General features: G+C 41.6%; 1 protein-coding gene across 4 annotated transcripts; it reads left to right on the top strand.

Moving 5' to 3' along the window:
* Window positions 1-1,037: 1,037 nt before the first annotated feature.
* On the top strand, window positions 1,038-25,442 carry LOC115131545 (mothers against decapentaplegic homolog 4-like). 4 transcript variants are annotated; one of them, XM_029663340.2, is made up of 12 exons: window positions 1,038-1,168; window positions 5,683-5,923; window positions 12,133-12,307; window positions 13,195-13,218; window positions 13,910-14,152; window positions 14,499-14,726; window positions 14,948-15,070; window positions 16,715-16,768; window positions 18,400-18,583; window positions 18,911-19,079; window positions 19,216-19,354; window positions 21,142-25,442. In XM_029663340.2, the coding sequence occupies exons 2-12, from the start codon at window positions 5,687-5,689 to the stop codon at window positions 21,351-21,353; spliced, it is 1,788 nt and encodes a 595-aa protein (XP_029519200.1). In that variant the 5' UTR covers window positions 1,038-1,168; window positions 5,683-5,686; the 3' UTR covers window positions 21,354-25,442. The 4 variants fall into 4 exon arrangements, with proteins under 4 accessions (XP_029519200.1, XP_029519203.1, XP_029519201.1 ...); XM_029663343.2 differs by lacking the exon at window positions 1,038-1,168 and adding an exon at window positions 1,201-1,399 and having other exon boundaries at window positions 14,499-14,672; XM_029663341.2 differs by lacking the exon at window positions 1,038-1,168 and adding an exon at window positions 1,201-1,399 and having other exon boundaries at window positions 14,948-15,052.
* The last annotated feature ends 6 nt before the right edge of the window (window positions 25,443-25,448 follow it).

Below are 25,448 nucleotides of genomic sequence, written 5' to 3'. Positions count from 1 at the left end.
TTAAGGATTGCTCTCCTGCATAATTGGATCAGTGGTAAAATGCTAAGTGTGTCTGCCTCCTATGTCAACACTGAAAGTTTTGTAACGAGAGAAGGTAGGTTGCGAGAGAGGGATTCGAGAGTGGGGCAAAGGTCGAGAGGGGAAGGCTTGTGGAAGAGGTAGATGAATTGATACAAATGGATTGGGTGAGGGCAGCTGAGTTTGAGTTTTATGGTGGTGTTGTCTTAGGTTGAGGTAGTTAGAGAGAAAGAGATGGAGGGAAAGGCTGAGACAAAGTAAAAATCTTACACTGACTGTACGGCCGGCCCTTGGTGTGTTTTTCAGATCAAACCAGACTTTCTTGAATATCCCTGAACATGAATTTGGAGAGAATTTGTGCAGACATGTATGTATGGCACTTTCAATGGAGAGTTAGAGTTTCACTGTTGTGTAGTTTTTTATGCTTAACTCTTTTGTCTATTGTAACTTAGAGAAAAGCTGAAGGGGGGCTTGAATCAATGATCCTGCGGTGCAGGAGCGATCATTAAACAACCTGTACCACAAAGCCATGGGGCTCAGGTAGAGGTAGTAGCACTCATATATGCCACGCTGGTGCATTTGTTTATCACAGAATGTCATACAAATGGTACATTAAAATGGAATTGTACTGGCTTATTGAGGGGACACGGTTGTTTTAGAAAGTTAGGCAGAAAAAAGTTATTCCACTCCTTTATATAGAGTTGTGTGACTGGATTGTATCACTGTAGATCAAATGTATTACTGAAAACAGGTGTTTTTAAATTGAATACTAATTGCCCTATTCATCACCATGGTTCCTTAAACATTTAAACCTGATGTTAACAAATTAGAGCCAATGTGGCGCTAAGTAATCGGGATTTAAGAAACAATACAATAGTCATCAAATTTGGGGTGGGGTGTAGGCCTATTTGTAGTAGCCTACAACACCAGTCATTAGTAGGACTGACAAAGTGGAGTCGGGGAGGGGGTGAGTGGGTTAGGCATAGGGGCGTGGTAATCTCCGCGGCGCCACTTAAAAAAAAAACAGTCGCGTTGATATGTCAATCTTGACGCGACCCAGACAGACCTCCACCCGGGCTTTCCCGTGAGAGCCGCATCACTATTGGCTGAGAGCCGCCATCCCTTTGAGACTGGAGGCCGCATTGGCTGGGTGAGACATTCACGCGCAAGATAGCTACTCTCTTTTGTTATTGTACCGAGCGCGAGGAGAGGTTTGGGGGAGCTAGCAGGATGCACGAGCGGAGACAGAGAGGCTGATATCAATAGGGATAGAAACAGATAGCCCAGGAGGGGAGGAAGGGAATTCGGAATACTAGCTACCTCAGTGCAACACATTCACCACTACTTCTCTTCTAATCCCTCAATACACTCTGGTTGACGTGTAAGTATAGTCAATTTATCGAATTATGCGGTTTCTCGTCACGCTCTCTAATCTCCAAGCAGACCAAATACAGTAAGAGACCGAGGGGGAGATTTCTGGACCAGACTGGCAAAATAGCTTGATTACTCGCTAGTTTTATCAACCAGACATATGTCTGGGGAGTGTGTTTGTCTGTCTTCGGTTTTATGATAGGCTTGTTTTAGCTGCTTTTATTTCGAATGATTTGGTCCAGCAGTGATTTTGGTCTAGCAGTGATTTCACTGGCTGCATGACTGTGTAGTCTGCGCTGTCGATGTTTTTTCGAAAAGGTAGTTGATATGACATTTTGCCCTCTATCTTCTCAACGTCTAATGTTCTATTCAAAGATGCTACTAGATGTAGCACTGTAATGAGTTACACTGTAGTTCCTGCTTTCGGATGATTCGATTGATACAACGTTGCAAGCGTTTTATCATCCCTACCGGGATTTCTTAAAATGTTGACTGTAGCCTAAACTTGGTGACGCGATATGACCAAATATGGTGTGGCAGTGTTTGCTTCTCCGCGGAAGATCCTCGTAAAGGGAATGTATGGCTTGAAAATTGGTCAGATTGAGATATAATAATGCATTATAAGGGTCACCCAAGAAGGTCACACCAACAATGCTGTGTTTTAGTTGTAGCATATTTATTTGTCATGTAAGGATCCTTTCCATTCCCTGAGATTAGCCAATAGTCATGTGCAGAAACCGACACATACATTCACCTGCCAGTTTATTAGGTACACCCATCTAGTACCGGGTTGGACCCCCCTTTGCCTCCAGGACAGCATTCATTATTTGGGGCATGAATTCTACAATGTGTCACAAACATTTCACAGGGATGTTGGTCCATGCTAATGTGATGGCATCACACAGTTGCTGCAGATTGGATGGCAGTACATTCATGCTGCCAACAGCCCGTTCCATCTCATCCCAGATGCTCTATTGGGTTTGGTCAGCAACAATGTTCAGATGCGCTGTGGCGTTCAGTCGTTGCTCAATTGGTCTCAAGGGACCTAACGTGTGCCAGGAAAACATTACCCACAACAGTATACCACCGCCAACAGCCTGTACTGTTGACATCAGGCAGTATGGGGCCATAGACTCATGCTGCTTACGCCAAATCCTGATTCTGTCATCAGCATGACGCAACAGCAACTGGGATTTGTCGGATCAGCCAATGTTATTCCACTTCTCAATTGTCCAGTGTTGGTGATCGTGTGCTCACTGGAGCCTCTTCTTGTTTTTAGATGCTTTTAGTGTAACGTGGTGCGGTCGCTTGCTGCAATAACCCATCCGCGACAAGGATCGACGAGTTGTGCGTTCTGACATGCCGTTCTGCACACCACTGTTGTATTACACAGTTATTTATCTGTTTGTGGCCTGCCTGTTAACTTACACAATTCTTGCCATTCTCCTTTGACCTTCCTCGTCAACGAGCTGTTTTCGCCCACACGACTGCCGCTGACTGGATGGTTATTATAATTTTTTCACCATTCTCGGTAAACCCTAGACATTGTCATGGGTGAAAAACCCAGGAGGGCGTCCGTTTCTGAGATACTGGATCCGGTGCACCTAGCACCGACAATCATACCACTTTCAAAGCCACTTAAGTCACTTGTTTTGCTCGTTCTAATGGTCAATCAAACAGTAACTGGATGCCTGTCTGCCTGCATTATATAGCAAGCCACTGCCACATGACTCATTGTCTGTAGGAGCAATCCATTTTTGTGAACAGGGTGGTGTAGCTAATAGACTGTCCAGTGAGTGTACATCTTCAGTTGGCAAATCTTATTTGGGCAGTAGGGGCCTATATATTGTAAGCATTGCTGGATCTGTAATGTTATTGGCAGAATCAGCTGTTTTATGAGGGACATGTCAGAATGCTCACTACTTGCTACATAACAGCAGACTCTGTAGTGTAGGCCATACTATTATGTTATAATAGCTTTACTACTAGGGTCTAAAGATCCACATTAAATGTAACCCCAACCGCATGCTATACATTTAGGCCTATAAGTGGACCTTAACCGTGCTCTTGCTCATGTTGATATTAAAATATTACATTTTAATAAAATATTACCTTCAAAATGGGTGAAGCCCTGAGAGTACTGTAGGCCTACAGGAATAGTGTGTAGAACAGAATTGCAATCATTCATTCATTAATTGTTGAAGTGATAATTTGCTAGTTATATATCTATTAATTGTGAGGTAGGCCCTAGTTTAGTACAAATCTATCATATACCCACAGAATGACATCTCTACTCCAGACTATCATTCTTTTCTCAGAATGCCCTTATTGTTGGTCACCTGTTGCATGGATTCAAGTCTGAATTCTTGAATTTTGATTTATGATTTAGAGCCTGTCTAAAGCTTGGTTTATAGTCGGCCTGAGGACAGGTTGATCGGCAGTCGTTAGACCTACTGTAAACCATCGTAGCTTTCTTATCAGCTGAGTCTTTTCCCCTTTGCACAGAGCCCCCAAATCCTCTCTTTTCATAATATCTCTATTGGAGCATTGACTTCACAGTAACACTGGCTTAGTCGAATATAACCCCCTGCCCCTAGATATTTATCAGATTGGTTCAGTGTAAGAGGACAGACACACCAGGCTTTTTGATGGTGACATGCACTATTCCCTATGACTGCTTTGAGAAAAGGACTATCAAAGGAATGCTATCCTGCTCTAGATAAGCTTTAGACTACAACACCAACTCAGTAGGCCCGGCCTATACAGTATATCCTGAATAACGAAGACACACATCACTTGCTATAAGTAGGACTTGCTGTTTTTTGATGTGACTCACGTTATGGTGACTGAGTTTGTCTTTTTATGGCTGTTCTATGTTGAAGAAGCTGTGTCAATGAATTTCCTGAGTGTACACACACTGGTAGCCTGTGACTTTCTCCCACAGCTTGAGGCCATGTTGTTGTGCGAGGATGTTTCCAAACGGACAGATATTAAGATAATGAGAGGAGTGAGAACATGGAGTCACTTCCAGTCAGCTTAGCCACGTAGATGTTAACAGGTTATGATAGATACGTCATTGCAGAATTATTTTAGCTCTTGCACGTATTAACAGAGCAAGGCTGCAGTTTTGCCATGGATTTCCTAATAGTGACATTTTGGGGTTATTGGCCTAACAATAGAGAAATTGGCTTACGTAATATGAAGAGTAAGTGCAGATAGTACCACCCTGTTTCACTCAGTTTTGAAGCGTTTTTTTCTCTCTCTCTTTCATTTTGTGCCTCCTGAACTCGACCCTGGTAGTGGAGGTATGTTGATTAGTGAGTATGGGGGGCTCAATTTAATTCAATTCACATTGCACTAGTAGCACAAACATGTTTTCCACTTTTGTCAAATGAAACTGTAGAATGGTTAAAGGCAGGCTTTTTTAAAGTACCAGGTAGATTCCCCTCACAGGCAGGTGACTCCAGGCGAGGCTAGGGTTGCCAAGTTGGATCAAGCTCAGTCTGGGAGATTATAGTTGTTAGCATGTATTTTGTGCATAAGAGTGCATTATCCATGGCTCATGAGATATTATAAATGTGATTATAATGCATTATGAATAGTGTATTCATAGGAAGCCTTTTAACATTTTTCACATCTCAGTCAACGACATTACTATAATCTCCCAAAATAGCTTTATACCCCAAGATTCAATTCTTGGAGACTCTCTGGTCGAGACCAGCCGGGAGGGTTGGCAATGGCAACCTGTGCAGGGGCAGCAGCTTGTAAGCAAAGACACTGCATCAGAATCAACATTGAAGAAGCACATTTTATTGAATGCAACCCTGGGACTCTTTTTAGAGGAGATGGAGGGAAGCCAGTTGGAACGCTTAAATTAATTTGGTGATACTGAGTGTTATCCGCTGCTGACTAACAATGCCAGTAAAGAATGATGACACACACACATAAGCAAGTCGTAACAACTCAAAGCACAAGCCTTGATACACAACTTCACTCCCTTTTGTGTGTGTGTGACTGTGTGCGCCAATGGTGTGCACTCATGTCTGTGCTCATGAATGCAGTATGTATGGGTTATGAATGGGTTATTAAGTCCTTATGTGGGACACTATTTTCAATTGTATGCTATAACAGTATCACAATGTTGTCATAAACATAACATAACTGAATGTCAAGTGTCAAGACAGTGTCAGTTTGCATGCAGCTGAACCTTTATGACAAGCGCTATGACATATGTTGAGGGTTATCATTATGCCAACCACTGACCTCTCCGTTCCTTCCTCCCTCCCTCTGCAGTATCATGTCGGTGAATGCCCCCAGCAGCAATGACGCCTGCCTGAGCATCGTGCACAGCCTCATGTGCCACCGGCAGGGCGGCGAGAATGAGGGCTTCGCCAAGCGCGCCATCGAGAGCCTGGTGAAGAAGCTGAAGGAGAAGAAGGACGAGCTGGACTCGCTCATCACCGCCATCACCACCAATGGAGTGCACCCCAGCAAGTGTGTCACCATCCAGAGGACCCTAGACGGTCGCCTGCAAGTGGGTCATAAAGTAGTAAAAAGAGAGGGACACAATGAAAATATCGCCCCAAGTCTTTCTCTGTGATATAGGTCTGTACAGTGTACCCATGCACTACTTACATGTCTCAGTGTGCTATAGATGACCCATCTGTAGGTGTCCATATATAATTTATAATACAGACATTTTCATAGTGCAAAAGTATTGTCCAAAGTCTATAGTATAAATTATTTATTGTGTATTCATTCATGTATATGGACACCTGCAGATGGGTTACCTATAGCATACAGAGAGACACCTATAGCACAGTTAAGAGCATTGGACCAGTAACCGAAAGGTCTCTGGTTTGAATCCCAGAGCCGACTAGGTGAGAAATGTGCCGATGTGCCCTTGAGGAATGCACGTAACCCTGATTGATCATGTACGTCATCTACTAAATGACTCAAATGCACATGTAATGTCACAGAGAAAGACTTAGGGCAACATTTTCATAGTGCAAGAGCATTGTGAAAAGTACCAAAAATAGCGTAAACCTTGTAGTCTTGCAGTGTGATTTAATTTGACAACTGTGCGATATGAGGAGGCAATTATTTGACTACACTTTAGTAAACGGAGAAATACATTGACAACTTTTGAATGTCATGCCACATCATATGTTGCCTACTGTGAAACCTCTCAATATGTTTTTCCTTGCAGCTGTTGCCCTGGTTTTCTCTTTTGAGAGTTGGGCCCAGGTTTCTGTCAAGCACTTGCTGTCAAACACATGTGGGAGGTAATTGTACTGAAAGACATAAGCAATGTTTAATGACGATAGGCTACATGGAATGTATAAATCTTTGCCTCGATACAGCTAAATGCTAAACTCTTTCATAGATTTTCCCTGGAAACAGTGTTGGCTAATGCTACAAGGCAATAGTCAAATGAGGAGTTGCTAGTTAATGCGGATGCTATGAGGTTTCAGTGACTTAAGCCTGGCTAATGGTGGCTAATGCTGCAAATTTACTAGGCAGCAGACTGTACTCACTGAGGCTAACACTATAGAGTTACTGACAGCTGAAGATCTCACTGCTTATAGTAAATGCTAAACGTGTTAGCCAACAGCCAGGTTTTGCTTATGGGGCTAGTGCTATAGTAGTGAAACAAAGGGATACTTGCTAATAGTAGCTAACACCTCAGTATTGCTAAGGAGAATCCTATCTCCAATGTTGGTTGAGGGTGTTTGGTTATTGGTGATGCTAAAAAAATATGAAACTTGTGTTTAACAGTTGAAGCCTGAATAATGGTGGCCAGTACAACAGTCAAGTTTTGCATGTCAAGAGAGAGAACGTTTTAGGGAGTTCCCAATGAACCCCCACCCATCCCCCTGAAGAGGGAGGGGAGAAAGAGCGTGAGGGAGTGGAGGGCTGGAGGGGCTGTTAGAGTTGTTTTGTCTGAGACACAGGAAAGGGACCGGGCTAATCTGAGGCCGTCTGTTTTGAGTGTGTGTATATATACTGTATGTATGTGTGCGCGCGGTGGATCTAGAGAGAGGGAATTAATTCAATACGCCCTGGCAGAATAAATCCTAACTGCTGAGTGAAGACATGTCTCACCTTCTGTGACCTTCTCCCCAACAAGAGGGGAGGGAGAGAGCGAGAGAGAGGGGGGGGGCTGTATAGACATAGCTGTAGACTAGATCAGGCTTCAAATGTCTAAGGACTTTGCTCACAGTCACATGTAGATCCATATCCTCTCTTTCTGTCACCCACTCTCCCGTTCTGTCTCGCTTTCTCTCTCTCTTTCCGTCACACAAACATGCATGCATGAACGCACGCAGGCACACACGCAAACGCACATTAAATACTGTACAAACTCACTCTCCACCCCTATTTTCACACATAATCTCCCTGCTTCCAGAATGCTCCAGGTACAGTCAGAACAGTATTGACACCAGCAGATGTATGAGCAGAGCAAAAGTGACATCATTACATACTACATTAGACTTAGTGCAGATTGCAAATTATATATTGACTCTTGGAGGTGGCCTGAAAAGTTCTCTATCAAAACAATTATAAACTGTGTGGTTTGAACCATGAATCCTGATTGGGTGACAGCCGTGGTACATCAGACCGGGTATGACAAAACATGTGTTTTTCCTACTCTAATTACGTTGGTAACCAGTTTATAATAGCAATAAGGCACCTTGGGGGTTTGTGGTATGTAGCCAATATACCACGGCTAAGGGCTGTGGCCAGGCACTCCGCTTTGCATCGTGCATAATAACAGCCCTTAGCCATGGTATATTGGCCATATACCACACCCACCAAGCCTTATTGCTTAATTAGACTACCATGGGAGTGCTCACGGTAATATACACTACCGTTCATAAGTTTGGGGTCACGCAGAAAGAGGACAAGTACATTAGAGTGTCTAGTTTGAGAAACAGACGCCACAAGTCCTCAACTGGCAGCTTCATTAAATAGTACCCGCAAAACACCAGCCTCAACGTCAACAGTGAAGAGGCGACTCCGGGATGCTGGCCTTCTAGGCGGAGTTGCAAAGAAAACGCCTTATCTCACACTGGCCAATAAAAAGAAAAGATTAAGGTGGGCAAAAGAACACAGACACTGGACAGAGGAACTCTGCCTAGAATGCCAGCATCCCGGAGTCTTCACTGTTGACGTTAAGACTGGTGTTTTGCTGGTACTATTTAATGAAGCTGCCAGTTGAGGACTTGTGAGGCGTCTGTTTATCAAACTAGACACTTTAATGTACTTGTCCTCTTGCTCAGTTGTGCACCGGGGCCTCCCACTCCTATTTCTATTCAGGTTAGAGCCAGTTTGCGCTGTACTGTGAAGGGAGAAGTGAAGGGACATCTTCAGTTTCTTGGCAATTTCTCGCATGGAATAGCCTTAATTTCTCAGATGGAATAGCCTTAATTTTTCAGAACAAGAAAAGACTGACGAGTTTCAGAAGAAAGTTTTGTTTCTGTCTATTTTGAGCCCACAAATGCTGATGCTCCAGATACTCAACTAGTCTGAAGAAGGAGAGTTGTATTGCTTCTTTAATCAGAACAACAGTTTTCAGCTATGCTAACATAATTGCAAAGGGTTTTCTAATGATCAATTTGCCTTTTAAAATTATTAACTTGGATTAGCTAACACAACGTGCCATTGGAACATACAGTTGAAGTCGGAAGTTTACATACTCCTTAGCCAAATACATTTAAACTAAGTTTTCCACAATTCCTGACATTTAATCCTAGTAAAAATTCCCTGTTTTAGGTCAGTTAGAATCACCACTTTATTTTGAGAATGTGAAATGTCAGAATAATAGTAGAGAGAATTATTTATTTCAGCTTTTATTTCTTTCATCACATTCCCAGTGGTTCAGAAGTTTACATACACTCAATTAGTATTTGGTAGCATTGCCTTTAAATTGTTTAACTTGGGTCAAACATTTCGGGTAGCCTTCCACAAGCTTCCCACAATAAGTTGGGTGAATGTTGGCCCCTTCCTCCTGACAGAGCTGGTGTAACGGTGTCAGGTTTGTAGGCATCCTTACCCGCACACACTTTTTCAGTTCTTCCCCCAATTTTTTTTTTATAGGATTGAGGTCAGGGCTTTGTGATGGCCACTCTAATACGTTGACTGTTGTCCTTATTTTGCCACAACTTTGGAAGTATGCTTGGGGTCATTGTCCATTTGGAAGACCCATTTGCAACCAAGCTTTAACTTCCTGACTGATATCTTGATGTTGCTTCAATATATCCACATAATTTTCCCACCTCATGATGCCATCTATTTTGTGAAGTGCCCCAGTCCCTCCTGCAGCAAAGCACCCCCACAACATGATGCTGCCACCCCCGTGCTTCACGGTTGGGATGGTGTTCTTCGGCTTGCAAGCCTCCCCTTTTTTCCTCCAAACATAACGATGGTCATTATGGCCAAACAGTTCTATTTTTGTTTCATCAGACCAGAGGACATTTCTCCAAAAAGTACTTTCTTTGTCCCCCATGTGGGGTTGCAAACCGTAGTCTGGATTTTTTTATGGCGGTTTTGGAGCAGTGGATTCTTCCTTATTGAGCGGCCTTTCAGGTTATATCGATATTGGAGTCGTTTTACTGTGGATATAGATACTTTTGTACCCGTTTCCTCCAGCATCTTCATAAGGTCCTTTGCTGTTGTTCTGGGGTAGATTTGAGTACATTCATCTCTAGGAGACAGAACGCGTCTCCTTCCTGAGCGGTATGGCTGCTGCGTGGTCCCATGGTGTTTGTACTTGCATACCTTTTTGTACAGATGAACGTGGTACCTTCAGGCGTTTGGAAATTGCTCCCAAGGATGAGCCAGACTTGTGGAGGTCTTGGCTGATTTCTTTTGATTTTCCCATGATGTCAAGTAAAGAGGCACTGCGTTTGAAGGTAGGCCTTGAAATACACATCCACAGGTACACCTCCAATTGACTCAAATTATGTCAATTAGCCTATCAGACGCTTCAAAATCCATGACATAATTTTCTGGAATTTTCCAAGCTGGTTAAAGGCACAGTCAACTTAGTGTATGCAAACTTCTGACCCACTAGAATTGTGATACATTGAATTATAAGTGAAATAATCTGTCTGTAAACAATTGTTGGAAAAATGAATTGTCATGCACAAAGTAGATGTCCTAACCGACTTGCCAAAACTATAGTTTGTTAACAAGAAATGTGTGGAGTGGTTGAAAAACAAGTTTTAATGACTCCAACCTAAGTGTATGTAAACTTCTTACTTCAACTGTATATTTCACTGGTCTTCCCCAAAGCCAACACTTCCTTTGGCCGTCTTTCCTTCCAGTTTTCTGCTGCCAATGACTGGAACAAATTGCAAATATCACTGAAGCCGGCGTCTTATATCTCCCTCTCTAAATTTAAGCATCAGCTGTCAGAGCAGCTTACCGATCATTATACCTGTACACAGCCAATCTGTAAATAGCACACCCAACTACCTACCTCATCCCCATATTGTTATTTATCCTCTTGCTCTTTTGCACCCCAGTATCTCTACTTGCACATCTTCATCTGCACATCTATCACTCCAGTGTTAATGCTAAATTGTAAATATTTCGCCTCTATGGCCTATTTATTGCCTTACCTCCTTACTCTTCTACATTTGCACACACTGTACATAGATTTTTCTATTGTGTTATTGACTGTACGTTTGTTAATGTGTAACTCTGGGTTGTTTTTCTCACACTGATTTTCTTTATCTTAGCCAGGTCGCAGTTGTAAATGAGAACTTGTTCTCAACCTGCCTACATGGTTAAATAAAGGTAAAATAAAAAAGCAGCCAACAAGTGCTCTGCATATCTGGGAAATCTTTCAAGACTGTTGTAAAAGCATTCCAGGTGAAGCTGGTTGAGAGAATGCCAACCATGTGCAAAGCTGTCATCAAGGCAAAGGGAGCCTACTTTGATGAATCTAAAATCTAACATATATTTAGATTTTTTTAAATACTTTTTTGGTTACTACATGATTCCATATGTGTTCTTTCATAGTTTTGATGTCTTTACTATTATTCTACAATATAGAACATCTTAAAAATAAAGAAAAACCCTTGAATGAGTAGGTGTGTCCAAACTTTTGCTTGATACTCTGTATGTAATATATATTATTTTTCTGTTTAGAGGTGCTTAGAGGTGTCCTAAAATTGTAAATCAAATTGCTAAATGACCATCTTAAAACAATTCCATATGTTAACTTTGTACTTTGTTCGCTGGTTGAAAAGATGAATCAGGTTAATTACAACTGGGGTTGGAGCGAAACCTACAGCAGGATAGTTCTCCAGTAACAGGGTTGGAGACCCCTGCTATAGAGCCTACCCCACTTCCCCCTTCAAATTAGGAGGATGCATATGCAAATAAAAGATGACTGGTCATTGGTAAGAATAATCAGATTGTGATGTCATGATGTGGGCAAAAAACTCCATCCCATCTGAAAAGGCTTAAATTCAAGGCATAAAAAAAGGACATTATCATAATTTCAACCTTATAGTGTAGAAATATCATTTAAAAAAGTAAAATCACGTTTTTGACTGCACAGCCTCTTAAAATTCTAACCCAGTTAAGAGATTTAAGATAAACCCATATACTAATTTTGACTGAATAGGGCCATGTATCTCTATGTATCTCTAACACTTTCTCGCCCACCCTCTCTCTCTCACCCCCTCTCTTTCTCTCCCCCCCTATCAACCTTTTTTTCTTTATCTCCAGGTTGCAGGGAGGAAAGGCTTCCCCCATGTGATTTACGCTCGACTATGGCGCTGGCCAGACCTGCACAAGAATGAGCTAAAGCACGTCAAATTCTGCCAATACGCTTTCGACCTCAAATATGACAATGTGTGTGTCAACCCCTACCACTACGAGAGAGTGGTTTCTCCCGGCATTGGTAGGTCTGCTCAACAGCTTAAAGGGATAGTTCACCATATATCGCGTAATGTCTAATGGTACAGGTGTTTCTGATATGTAAATACTATGTTTCCTGTCATAACATTCCAAAAATTAAAGTCCGCAGAAAAACAATATGCACATTTTCCCACTAGAGATGTTTCAGTCAAATTGACTTTCTGTGGATAAAAAACTGTGCGTGATGATGTAATGCACCAAACATTTAAAAAAAAAAGTTTCCATCGCATTTTCAGTACTATTGATGGTTTTCTCCCAAAGAAGGTGCGTAATAGTAATCTAATGCGCCTGCTCGGGTCTTGGTACATGTGCTCTAGCCATCAGCTCGCAGATACAGTCACGGTTAGGTTACCTACATGATGAGATTATTATGGATAAGGGCAAGATTTTAGATTTGTCAAACGGCAGCCAAGCATCGATCATAATGTAACCAGAATTAGACCATGAATATTTATTGGAAAAGCGCATCAACCTCATCAACGTGTACTTTCACCTCCCTGTGAAGTTCATCATCACTTATTTCATGTGTTGCCTAACAAACTGCAAGCTTTCCCGAGTCGTATTGGGAAGACCAACCAACATATCATTGCGTGACTCCCAAGTTTACTTTGATATGATGGTTATTATATCAAGGCGTTTTCACTGCCATTTCTCACGAAATACATTTTTACTGACACAGAAAGATTTTTGCTGTTTCCGTCAGGCCTGTCATGACATTTTTATCCAACATGTACTTTACTCACATAAAATGGTTTATGTGAATGATATTTTGACTTCACCACAATGTAACTTAACTACAAATGATAAGCATTCTGTCTCTTATTCTCTCCTTTCTTTCTTTGCCCCTCTTTCTTTTGTTCTCTTTCAAAGTTGGTCTCAGTCTTCAAAATACAGGTGAGTGTCCTATCACAGCACTAACAAACTTACTGCAGGCATGTTAAGTATAACAGTATTATACTTTGCTGATGGTATCAGATGACCAAACATTCCTCTTTCCTTTCATTCCTATACTCTTCTCACACTACTGAGCCTAGCTGCACTGTGCTGGTCTGGTTAAGCATCCACCATAGTTGCTGGAAAGGACAATGTGAAAAAAAAAATATCCAAGCCAGTACTCAACGGTTCGACTTGGCACAATAGTGTGAAAAGAGTACTATTGAGGTTCGCTCGTGCCTCACTGGCCTGGATGCCAGACTGTTTCTGCATTAATCAATTCTTTATAGTTTCATAGACAAAAATGACTTGCATTCATTACAAAGCATTGAACTTAATGTTTTAGAATTGCTTAAATGCGTTCACAATGCATTACACACAGGTGGTAATACTGTAAAACAGGTTTTAAACCTGTTAATACAGATGGCTAATTAATTGCACACACACGGTTCATGTTATTCTTATGCTAAAATGTTTATTCTACTGAGCCATTTACTTCATGGTCATATTATAATCTTTAAACTATTTCCTATTATAGTTGCATTGACAAGATGGAACCTGCAAGTTAGCATTTCGTTGGACCATGTGTATCCCCTACATACGCCTAATAAAACTTGAAACTAATGACAATGTTATACCATGTTGTTGGTAGCCCTCTCCCTCTCTCCTCTAGGACCCCCTGGGAGGTTGATCAAAGAGGAGTACATTCATGACTGTATCCAGATGGATATGCCACTAGGCATGTCCCCATCGGACCACCCCCACCCAGGGGCGCTTAAGCTACCGCCTCCCGACCACTACGGCCAGCCCCTCCCGCCTCTGCAGCTCCCGCCGGAACCGCAGTGCGCCCCTCCGCCCATCACCCTCTACCCCAACATGCCCCTCTCGCCCACAGGTAAAACCGATAGTTGTTTAATGAATGGAGGGAGTTATACGCACATCCAACATAATAACAGGAACTAGACAAAAATAAGTTCCAATACATCGAGAAAAATGGAATATCCGCTCCTGTTTTGGTGCTCCCTAAGGTGATATTTTAATAAAGCTTAGGGGATTGTTTGGTAGGTGTCACCAAAGATGTCCACAAGGGTTATATTTTTGTTTCTAAGGGTGTTACTACGTAATCCCGTTATATGACATTTGTTTATCGACTTCTGCCTACCTATTGATATTGAAAACAACCTGGTAGCTCTTCTTCTGTGTCTGTCTCTCTGTCTCTTTTTCTGTCTTCCTCTCTCTAGTGCCCGGCTCTATGCTGACTCTCCAGGGAGGTCACAGTGAGGGGCTCCTACAGATCGCCTCTCCGCAGGGTCAGGTCATGACCCCTATAACCCCCACGCCGCCCCCCTCCACCCCAACACACGGGCTACCACATGGGCCACCACACACCCCCCAGCCACCCCAGCTCCCGTCTGGTCAGAATGGATACAACAGCTCCAAACACACACAGACACAGGCTGCGTTCCACAGTTAGTACTGCCATATGGTTCACACACACACACACACACACACACACACACACACACACACAAACACTCAGGGAGCAATACACAATTAATTTCAATGGCATGATGGATCATCATATTTAGAAAGTGTAAAAATAAATCAAAATATTAGTAAAAATGCAAAATGATTGTTTGCTAGATTGATGTGCATGTTGTTAACTTGTATTTATTTTGGGGGAATTCAGCAACTTGGACAGGCAGCAGCACAGCATCCTACACTCCTGTAGGACCCCAACAACAGAATGGGCGTGGCCACCAACAGCCTCCTCTCCACCATCCAACCCACTTCTGTAAGTTAGGCAGTTACAGTAAGTTATAGTATGCAAGCCCAAAGTGTGTCCGTATGTCTTCTAAGGTGTTTAAAAATATATATTGTTAGGAAAAGTTAGGGCTGGGTGTTATGGCCAAAATATCACATCTTGGTATTTTTTACATTTTGGACAGTATTTTATGTTGGATAAAAATATAATAAAAGTTTAAATAATAAAAGTTTAAATTTGCTTTCTGAGTAGTGTGTGACCATAGGGTGGCAACACATATATAAGTGATTTCAATGGGTCTTTCTCCATTTTGATTGTTTTATACTGTTCAATTCAACTTCAACCAAAAACAATTGATACATTTTTGCATTTCCTGCACGCATTTGGGATCATTTCCGCACTGCCACAAAGGGCTGCATGATATAAGCAAACAATCTAGGCCTTATTTTTTCACCAAATGTTGAAATTGCGATTTGACTGGCGTTTTAGAGCAAAACACTTTGGTGAACTGTTGGAATCATTGAAATAGAAGGATTATTAAAATTCTATTGTTAAAATATAATAGTGGGCACTTTGAATACAGTGTTTCACATGACAACAAATGAAAATGCCAGGGAGGAGTTATTGTGACAGGCTAGGAACCAAAGTGTTGTTAAGTGTTTCCTAGGGGACCCTATACTCTTTGGTAACATTTCATGTTTTCTCATAGCTACTTCATGTAGCTAACATATTCATGCTTCGCATATTCTTCTTTGATTTAGAAGATATTGTTGACTCAATAAATGTGTTTGTTAGGTAGCTAGCTAACTAAGTTGACTGAGAACATATTCTCATTTACAGCAACAACCTGGGGAATAGTTACAGGGGAGAGAAAGGGGGATGAATGAGCCATTTAGAAGCTGGGGATGATTTTATGGCCAGATTGGGAATTCAGCCAAGATACCAGTGTTAACACCCTTACTCTTACGATAAGTGCCATGGGATCTTTAGTGACCACAGAGAGTCAGGACACCTCTGAAAGACAGCACCATACACAGGGCAATGTCCCCAATCACTGCCCTGGGGCATTGAGATATTTTTTTAGACCAAAAGAAAGGAATGCCTCCTACTGGCCCTCCAACATCACTTCTAGCAGCATTTGGTCTCCCATCCAGGGACCGACCAGGACCAACCCTACTTAGCTTCAGAGGCAACCATGCAGTGGGATGAAGGGTGGTATGCTGATTAGCATTAGCGGCTAACGCGATTTAGGCCTAACTTGCTAAGAAAAGAAGAAACACAAACTAATATTGTAATTATAGAACGCTAGTGGATTTCTATTAAGAAGCTAAGTGAAAACAGCATCGTTGTCATCAACAAAGTTGCTTGTGCTGCATTGACCTTGCAGACTCAATGCATGTGACAGGGGGCGGGGCTAGGTCTGTGTGGAAAGTGGCATGGAGAGAGTGAGAGACAGTGGCAAAATATTACTCAAGTATCGGAGTAAATTGTAAAAATGTAAGTTACACATGGCATATCACTTTTAACAAAACAAACATTTAACACCGTTATAGAAGGTCAAGTAAAAACCCAAATCACTCCAGGCATCAATAACGGTGTATCGTAAAATATGGTACACCGCCCAGCCCTAGGAATAGTGTATGTTTGGTAACCTGTGTCGTAATCTACATCTTTTATTTGTTCACCTTTTAGGGTCTCAGCATCATGGCTCGGCTTCATTTCCTCCCCCTGTGTCCAATCATCCAGGTAAGACAACACATACACACGGTCGGGAGGTATTCAGACCTGTTGAATCATTTTGTTACGTTATAGCCTTATTCTGAAATTGATTTAAATAAATGTATTTCCTCATCAATCTACATACAATACCCCATAATGACAAAGCGAAAACAGGTTTTAGATTTTTTTTCCAAATGTATTAAAAATAATAAACAGAAATACCTTATTTACATAAGTATTCAGACCCTTTGCTATAAGCCTCGAAATTGAGCTCAGGTGCATCCTGTTTCCATTGATCATCCTTGAGATGTTTCTACAACTTGATTGGAGTCCACCTGTGGTAAATGGAATTAATTGGACATGATTTGGAAAGGAACACACCTGTCTATATAAGGTCCCACAGTTGACAGTGCATGTCAGAGCAAAAACCAAGCCATGAGGTCGAAGGAATTGTTAATAAAGCTCAGAGACAGGATTGTGTCGATGCACAGATCTGGGGAAAGGTACAAAAAATGTCTGCAGCAATGAAGGTCCCCAAGAACACATTGGCCTCCATCATTCTTAGATGGAAGAAGTTTGGAACCACCAAGACTCTTCCTAAAGCTGGCTGTCCACGCCAAACTGAGCGATCGGGGGAGATGGGTCTTGGTCAGGGTGGTGACCAAAAACCTGATGGTCCCTCTGACAGAGCTCCAGAGTTCCTCTGTAAGGTTGGGAGAAACCTTCCGGAAGGACAACCATCTCTGCAGCACTCCACCAATCAAGCCTTTTTGGTGGAGTGGACAAACTTCTCAGTAAAAAGGCACATGACAGCTGGCTTGGAGTTTGCTAAAAGCACCTAAAGGACTCTCAGACCATGAGAAACAAGATTCTCTGGTACGATTAAACCAAGATTGAACTATTTGGCTTGAATGCCAAGCGTCACATCTGGAGGAAACCTGGCACCATCCCTATGGTGAAGTATGGTGGTGGCAGCATCATCTGTGGGAATGTTTTTCAGAGGGAGGGACTGGGAGACTAGATCCAGGATCGAGGGAAAGATGAACGGAGCAAAGTACAGAGAGATCCTTGATGAAACCTTGCTCCAGAACGCTCAGGACCTCAGACTAGGGGGCAGCTTCACCTTCTAACAAACAGGACAACGAACCTAAGCACACAACCAAGACAACACAGGAGTGGCTTCGGGAGAACCCTCAAACATCTCTGGAGAGACCTGAAAATAGCTATGCAGCGATGCTCCCCATTCAACCTGACAGAGCTTGAGGGGAACTGCAGAGAAGAATGGGAGAAACTCTCCAAATACAGGTGTGCCAAGCTTGTAGCGTCATACACAAGAAACCTCAAGACTGTAATCACTGTCAAAGGTGCTTCAACAAAGTACTGATTAAAGGGTCTGAATTCTTATGTAAATGTGATAATTCATTTTTACATTTTTTTGTAAATTTGCTAACATTTCTAAAAACCTGTTTTTGCTTTGTCATTATGGGTTATTGTGTGTAGACTGACAAGGGGAAAAAACAATTTAATACATTTTAGAATAAGGCTATAACTTAACAAAATGTGTAAAAAGTCAAGGGGTTGAATTCTTTCCAAATGCACTGTATGTAGATGTATAGATGCACAAACACTCTGCTATCCACATCTTTGTCTGTGTGCAGGACCAGAGTTCTGGTGCTCCATCTCCTACTTTGAGATGGATGTCCAGGTGGGGGAGATGTTCAAGGTGCCGGCCAGCTGCCCGGTGGTGACGGTGGACGGCTACGTGGACCCATCAGGGGGCGACCGCTTCTGTCTGGGCCAGCTCAGCAACGTCCACCGCACCGACTCCAGCGAAAGAGCCAGGTCTGTGCTCCTCTAATGCCATCTCTATATCAATAAGCATGCTAGTTCTTACCTTGCCACAAATGTCTATTTTGTATGTTTTTATATGTGTCTGTGTTCTTTTGGCTCAGAAATGTTGATTGGTACATCTATGCCTTTTTGCAAACTATGAATAGGTGTATATCTCTCGTTCATAATCATGCCATGCCTTGTCTCTATCTGTTTGTACCAGTGGCAGAAGACCCACTCTAGCAAAATGCAACTTCTTTTATTGACTGAAATATAACACTTTAATACAACTTATATTCACTTGTACTCATCATCTTCATCTCTCCCTCTCTCTCACAGGTTGCACATAGGTAAAGGAGTGCAGCTGGAGTGTCGTGGCGAGGGAGATGTGTGGATGCGCTGTATGAGCGACCATGCCGTGTTCGTGCAGAGCTACTACCTGGACCGAGAGGCAGGCAGAGCACCAGGCGACGCAGTACACAAGATCTACCCCGGCGCCTACATCAAGGTGAGGAACACAATGACTTTTGTCTGTTCTCTTTGCAGTTGTTTGACCTCTTGATGACCTCTTCCTATAGGAATTTCACTGGACACTGATGACTCTCTGTAGGTGTTCTGACATCAGACTGTTCTCTCCCCTGTAGGTGTTTGACCTGAGACAGTGTCACAGGCAGATGCAGCAGCAAGCAGCTACAGCGCAGGCAGCAGCAGCAGCTCAGGCTGCCGCCGTGGCCGGCAACATCCCCGGGCCAGGCAGTGTTGGAGGCATTGCCCCTGCAGTCAGTAAGTACAATGTACAGTGTATGAGATATGCACAGCCTTAGTGTCTTTTATTTACATTTTTCCATTAGGCTATTGTGAATTTATAACCTCTGTTGAATGACAATGGGTCCAAGTATTGACCCCTGTGGGACACCACTGACTATACCAAACATTAGGAATACCTTCCTAATATGTAGTTGCACCCGCACTCCTTTTGTCCCATTTAACAGCCTCAATTAGTCGGGGCATGGACTCTACAAGGTGTCAAAAGCATTCCACAAGAATGCCGTCCCATGTTGACCCCAATGCTTCCCACAGTTTGGTTAAATTGGCTGAATGCCCTTCGGGTGGTGGACCATTCTTTATACACAAGGGAAACTGTTGAGTGTGAAAAACCCATCAGCATTGCAGTTCTTGAGAAACCGGTGAGCCTGGCACCTATTACCATACCCCGTTCAAGGGCACTTAAAACTTTTGTCTTGCCCGTTCACCCTTTGAATGGCACACATACACAATCCATGTCTCAATTGTTTCAAGGCTTAAAAATCCTTCTTTAACCTGTCTCCTCCCCTTCATCTAGTCTGATTTGAAGTGGATTTAACAAGTGACATCAATAAGGGATCATAGCTTTCACCTGGATTTACCTGGTCAGTCTATCTCTTAATGTTTGTATACTCAGTGTATACCTCATAGGGATGGGCATGATTATTCAAATATTTCAATATCCAAACAGTTAGTGTTTGATTACTTGAGAGAGTATGCATTTTTTTAATACAAAATATATAGACTAATTTTAACTATGAAGGCTTTCTCAATTAAATACAATTATATGTGACATTGCTACACAGAAGGATATACCATGACATTTTCAATTCTTAATTTTATAAAACTTTTGAATGTAGTTTTTATGACGTGCGCCCCATAAAAAGGCATACCTTATAGCCATACAGGTGACAAGTGTAACTTGTTGTTGGCTCTACAGTCAGAGGCTCCATGTGTATCAAGTGAAGTGGGAGATTTCTAACCAATGCAAAATGGAATTACAATTATGGAATTACGTTGACTAAATGAGAAGGCTACAATGATCAACCAACAGGTAGGCTGTTGTTTAATATGAATGAAGATCAGCTCAGCAAAATAGCCTCAGTTAGCCTTGCTACATTAGCTAGCTGGCTGGCTAACTTAGCAGGCTACTGTAGCTAGCTAGATTCTTTACATTGATTTGATGCAGTCAAAACAGGCACTACCAGATGGTATGATAGGAACCTATGAAAGCAATAAGTTTTTCTATCCAGCGCTAGTCGGTTTAGCTACTTTTCTCTCTCCCTCTCCCTCTGTGCCACACAGATTGTCACACACACCAGCCCCTGCTCCTCTTCCGCTCCCCCACCCTACAGCTGAAACAAGCATGCACTCTTAGAAAAAAAGGTGCTATCTAGAACCTAAAAGGGTTCTTTGGCTGTCCCCATAGGAGAACCATTTGCAGAACCCTATTGGTTCCAGATAGAACGCCATTGGGTTCCATGTTGAACACTTTCCCCAGAGGGTTTTACATGGAACCCAAAAGAGTTCTACCTGGAACCAAAAAGGGTTCTCCTATGTGGACAGCCGAAGAACCCTTTTGGAAACCTTTTTTCTAAGAGTGTAGCGTAGCGCACCGGCTCCCTCCCGAGTCATGCGAGCAACTCCCCATTGAAGTAAAAAATATATAAGGGTTTTCTTAAAAAAACATGTATTTCAACTATTATTCTAATAGTGAAATCCTTTCAAATGCCTATCCCTGATACCTCACTTCCTCTTTCTTCCAGGTCTTTCTGCTGCAGCGGGGATAGGTGTAGATGATCTCCGGAGGCTGTGTATTTTGCGGCTGAGCTTTGTGAAGGGTTGGGGCCCCGACTACCCCCGGCAGAGCATCAAACATACCCCCTGTTGGGTGGAGGTACACCTGCACCGGGCTCTGCAGCTGCTGGACGAGGTACTACACACCATGCCCTTGGCCGACCCAGGACCCGCTAACTGAGTGGAAGGAAAGATGACCAGTTAAAAACCATACTGGGTTAAAACGTACAATCACACACACACTGATTTCCCCCCTCTTGATGATACATATAGACCGATACATGCAGATAGAACCACATACAGGCACATGCATGTTTTCTTTCTATTTAACGCACACAATCTAGAGCCACACAAAGCCCCACAAAGAATAACATCAATCTCTCCGTCACACACAGACACACACTTAAGCAGCCAACAATCACTGCACACTTCTTAACCACTTGTACGGTCTCCCACATGGCCATGCAACCACTAACCAAACCACATGTCTGTGGGCATGCAGACATAAAGCTACTGATGTCCTTAACATACTTTCAATATTTTGTGAACATTCATTGTTTTTGCACAGCTCCCACATGCTAAACACGAACACTATAAAGCAGCCCAGACCCCGGAATTACCTTTCATAGAGGTTCTTTATTATAGTATAATCAGGTAACTTTAGTGAATATGTCTACTGAGTAATTTATGTTTATTCGTCTTCTGTTCTCTACAGAAATGGATATGCACTGTAGAAATCTAGGGATGTGTTTCAGAGATGTGTAACATGATATACTTTGGTACTCCTCAAATGCACACACAATCCACACTTTCTTATTTCCTGCTTATACACACACACACACACAGGTCAGAAATCCAGAGATGACCCAAACCCAGGAGGATTAAAGAACTTGACCCAAATAACTCATTAATAAAATGACCTGGTCACACACACATCTCACACAAAAAAAAAACAGATGTGGATTCTAAGGTTAACCTAGAAGATTTACAGAGTTTTTGGCAAATCCAGACCAAAACTTGGGTCACAGAACCAAAATGGCTTGGGACCTTTGAAGAACACCAGAGTGATGGAACCAGCGTTCTAATGAACCTAGCCAGCCAACCTTTTGTCATATCTGTGCTTGTGTTGTGTTCTCCTGTGTGTGGATCTCAAATCACATAGTTAGTCATTGTTAACATTGTTAGCCCTGTAATAGCACAGGGCACCTTTCTCAAGCTAATTTATTTTCTTACCAAAAGATGGAGAGAAAAAAGCCCAAAAATGTCAGCTTTAAAAGTGGTGTTTGTATTTGTGATGAAGCAGTACAGTGTATGTAACCAAACAGTTTGCCATATGGTGGAACTCACCAAAGCCAGAATACCTCATGATAACAGTGTAAACCCACAGTTTGTCTTTCAGCCAAAACCTCAGACTCTCAGCATTTTCTCCTCTTGTAAGTTCCCCCTTACAGCCTCATATCACATTTTGCCTGTATCACCAAATCAATATAAAATGGAATATGGAGTGGACCCTCAATGGAGCCATGGGGAACACCAAGACATAATCCAGGCTGTAATACAGTAGTTGCTCAGATTTAAAATCTTAAATCCCGTGACTCGTGGGAATAATATTTTGAGTAGAGACCCAACACAACATTTTCAAATGTCATATTAATAGGATGTCCCACTTTTGGATAGAATGATTCATTCTCAGTCAATTTAGGTTAGTCCAGAATAATATCACTTATACAGTGACTTAGGTCACTTTTGATAAACATAAAATGTATCTTCACTTTTTTGCATTCATTTAAATCAGGTACCCTAGTGTTGGTAACAATCAACCTCAAGCCTACTGAAGTGAAGTTATGACTGATGTTCTAACATTGATGTGTGATACGATATGAAAGCTAATCATATAAGACGTAACACATTTGCTACAGTAGTAGAAAGTAGGCTTGGCTTCATGATTTTGGGTTGAAGTGCCTGGACTGAATGCAAACCATCACCCAATCCAGGGACAGGAACATGAGTGCTTTTATTTGCTCCTTCCTGTGCTCTGGTGCATTTGATACCTGTGCCTTTCCGTTCTCCTAGTCAAGTTGTTTAGGAATGTACTTCAGACACCAGGGTTTATGTCATTCTTAAGTGGGGCCTCTCCAAAGCATGACTATTTACTCCTCCAGTCAGAGTGGGATTTCTACTAAGCCTACATGTTGGCAACAATGGTCAAGGTCAAAAAGGTGTATTGGCTGTTTTGGGAGAATCTCAATAGTTCTTTTAAAATCTGTAGTTGAAAGAGTCTATTCAACAATTCTATTCAACAATTTTAGTGGTAGTTTATTCAGTAATACTCGAGATTTTGTTGAAAGAGAAGCCTCACTGCAGGGTTGAAAAAGGTGGCTCCGGTTATGTTGAAGATAGAAGTAAGCCTTCATGTAATTGTTGTCATTTAACACAACTGCTTTAAAGTGAACAGCCATTTATACTCACTGTTTGTGATTAGTGCCTTTAGTTTTAGTCAAAGTAGATGATACACCTCACACTGGATTGTAACACACAAACTACACTTTGTCTTCCTTTGTAGCTATACAGTACCATTATATACTGGTTGTCATCTCGATAGTTTTATCCCTTCTGTTGAGTGTGTTGGTTGGGGAGGAATGAAAAATAACATAGATCAAGTGTTTGTACATGCCACTGAGTTTTGCTGATCAATTCGGGCAGTGAAGCAATAAGAAGTGAAAGTGTTGAGCTCAACAGCCCCTGAGTTAGATTGAGACCGACATCTAGTGGTTCCCTCAGGTACTGTGTTACAGCCCCATTGTAGGTATTATTACATACCACTTTATTATTGTATCAGGCTGGTATTGGATTAATACTGTTTGACAGTTATACCCCAAATATCCATATAGCCATTGTTGTGTTGTTTAGCCTTACTGAACAATTATGTTACTAAGGTGTCTAATATGAATTGGAAAACTTGCTGCCCCTAGAAACTGCCCATGCACTCCACACACGTTTGTCACAGTTGATTTCATTATTTGTCACTTGGGCTCGGCATGTGTCTGGGAGTGTTATGTATTCAGGGATGAAGAGAGGTTTAAAACTATTGTTGCTCCATCTATGGCTCTGCTTATCGTAGTGCTATATCTCCCCTCAACCAGTGCTTTAACCATTGAGACTAGGGTTGCAAAGCTACCGGTAGTTTTCCAAAGTTACCAGAATCTTCAGTAATTTTGGTAATTAACAGAAAGTCTGTGGCAATTTTCTTAACTTTGGTAATTTATACTTGAATGACTTTTAAAAAATATATTCATAAATAGTATTCTTTTTTTTCTTTTTTACCTGTGTCCATATTGTCCATGAGTTTCTAGTAGATAGACCATATAATTAAACAGAAAATATCCTAATTAATGAAAAAGCATCTAATCAACAATGACATTATTTTCATTTAACTCTGCAACTCTTCCAACTATTGACTTTTTCACAACTGCCACCGATTTGATGCCAAAACATGACAACAAATACATATTGACATAGTAAAAATAAAAAAGTATATTTCATGCTGAAACCCTAATACTAAATATCAGTGGTATTCACTAAGTTGATGGTTTATATTTAGGATAATGTTTTACAGCTTTGGCATTCTATTTGATATTTTACCTGTGATAAAGCCACACAGAGTGCCAGAGGTAATTACGAGGTACCAAAAAGGGCCACTAGGTGTATTTTGATAGATTACAGAAAATTCTTGAAAGATACCAACATTCTGGTAGTTTACTGGTAAACTTTGAAAGTTTCCAGTAATATACCCTCCCTTTGCAACCCTAATTGAGACCCATGTCATGTTCCTCTGCATTTGACCACATTCAAACTGATACCTGTCACCAAAGAGAACGTGAGTGAGATGATGGTCACTCAACAGGAATCATACATCATTCCGTACATAAATTATCTATTTCGTTTTAAAACAGAAAATATAATAGACAATATGTTATCAAGTGTGAAATTACTCAATTTGGCTATTTTATGGTATTGTTATTTCTATTATTGTTGTAATTGTAATTATTTTATTGTAAAAAGACATGCTGCTCTTGTAATGTTGACTGTACACCAAAGTGAAATAAAAATACAGCATTGTCATTTTAATACAAACTTTTTTTTGTCTTTTTGACACTGTTTGACTTGTCACGAACCGGCTCAAAGCCCGTAACAAAGGGAGACAACGTGGAGATAAGGAGTAGAAAAATATATATTTATTAACTAAAGCAAATAAATATAATATACAATGGTGTGT

Source organism: Oncorhynchus nerka, linkage group LG7, assembly GCF_034236695.1.
Source record: "Oncorhynchus nerka isolate Pitt River linkage group LG7, Oner_Uvic_2.0, whole genome shotgun sequence".
Taxonomy (NCBI): Eukaryota; Metazoa; Chordata; class Actinopteri; order Salmoniformes; family Salmonidae; genus Oncorhynchus; species Oncorhynchus nerka.
This window is presented reverse-complemented; position numbering and strand designations above follow the sequence as displayed.

Coding starts and splice junctions, on each gene's coding strand:
- LOC115131545 (XM_029663340.2), top strand. CDS start 5,687: ATGTCGGTGAATGCCCCCAGCAGCAATGACGCCTGCCTGAGCATCGTG. Junction 5,924..12,132: donor CCCTAGACGGTCGCCTGCAA/GTGGGTCATAAA, acceptor CTTTATCTCCAG/GTTGCAGGGAGGAAAGGCTT. Junction 16,769..18,399: donor CCCTGTGTCCAATCATCCAG/GTAAGACAACAC, acceptor GTCTGTGTGCAG/GACCAGAGTTCTGGTGCTCC.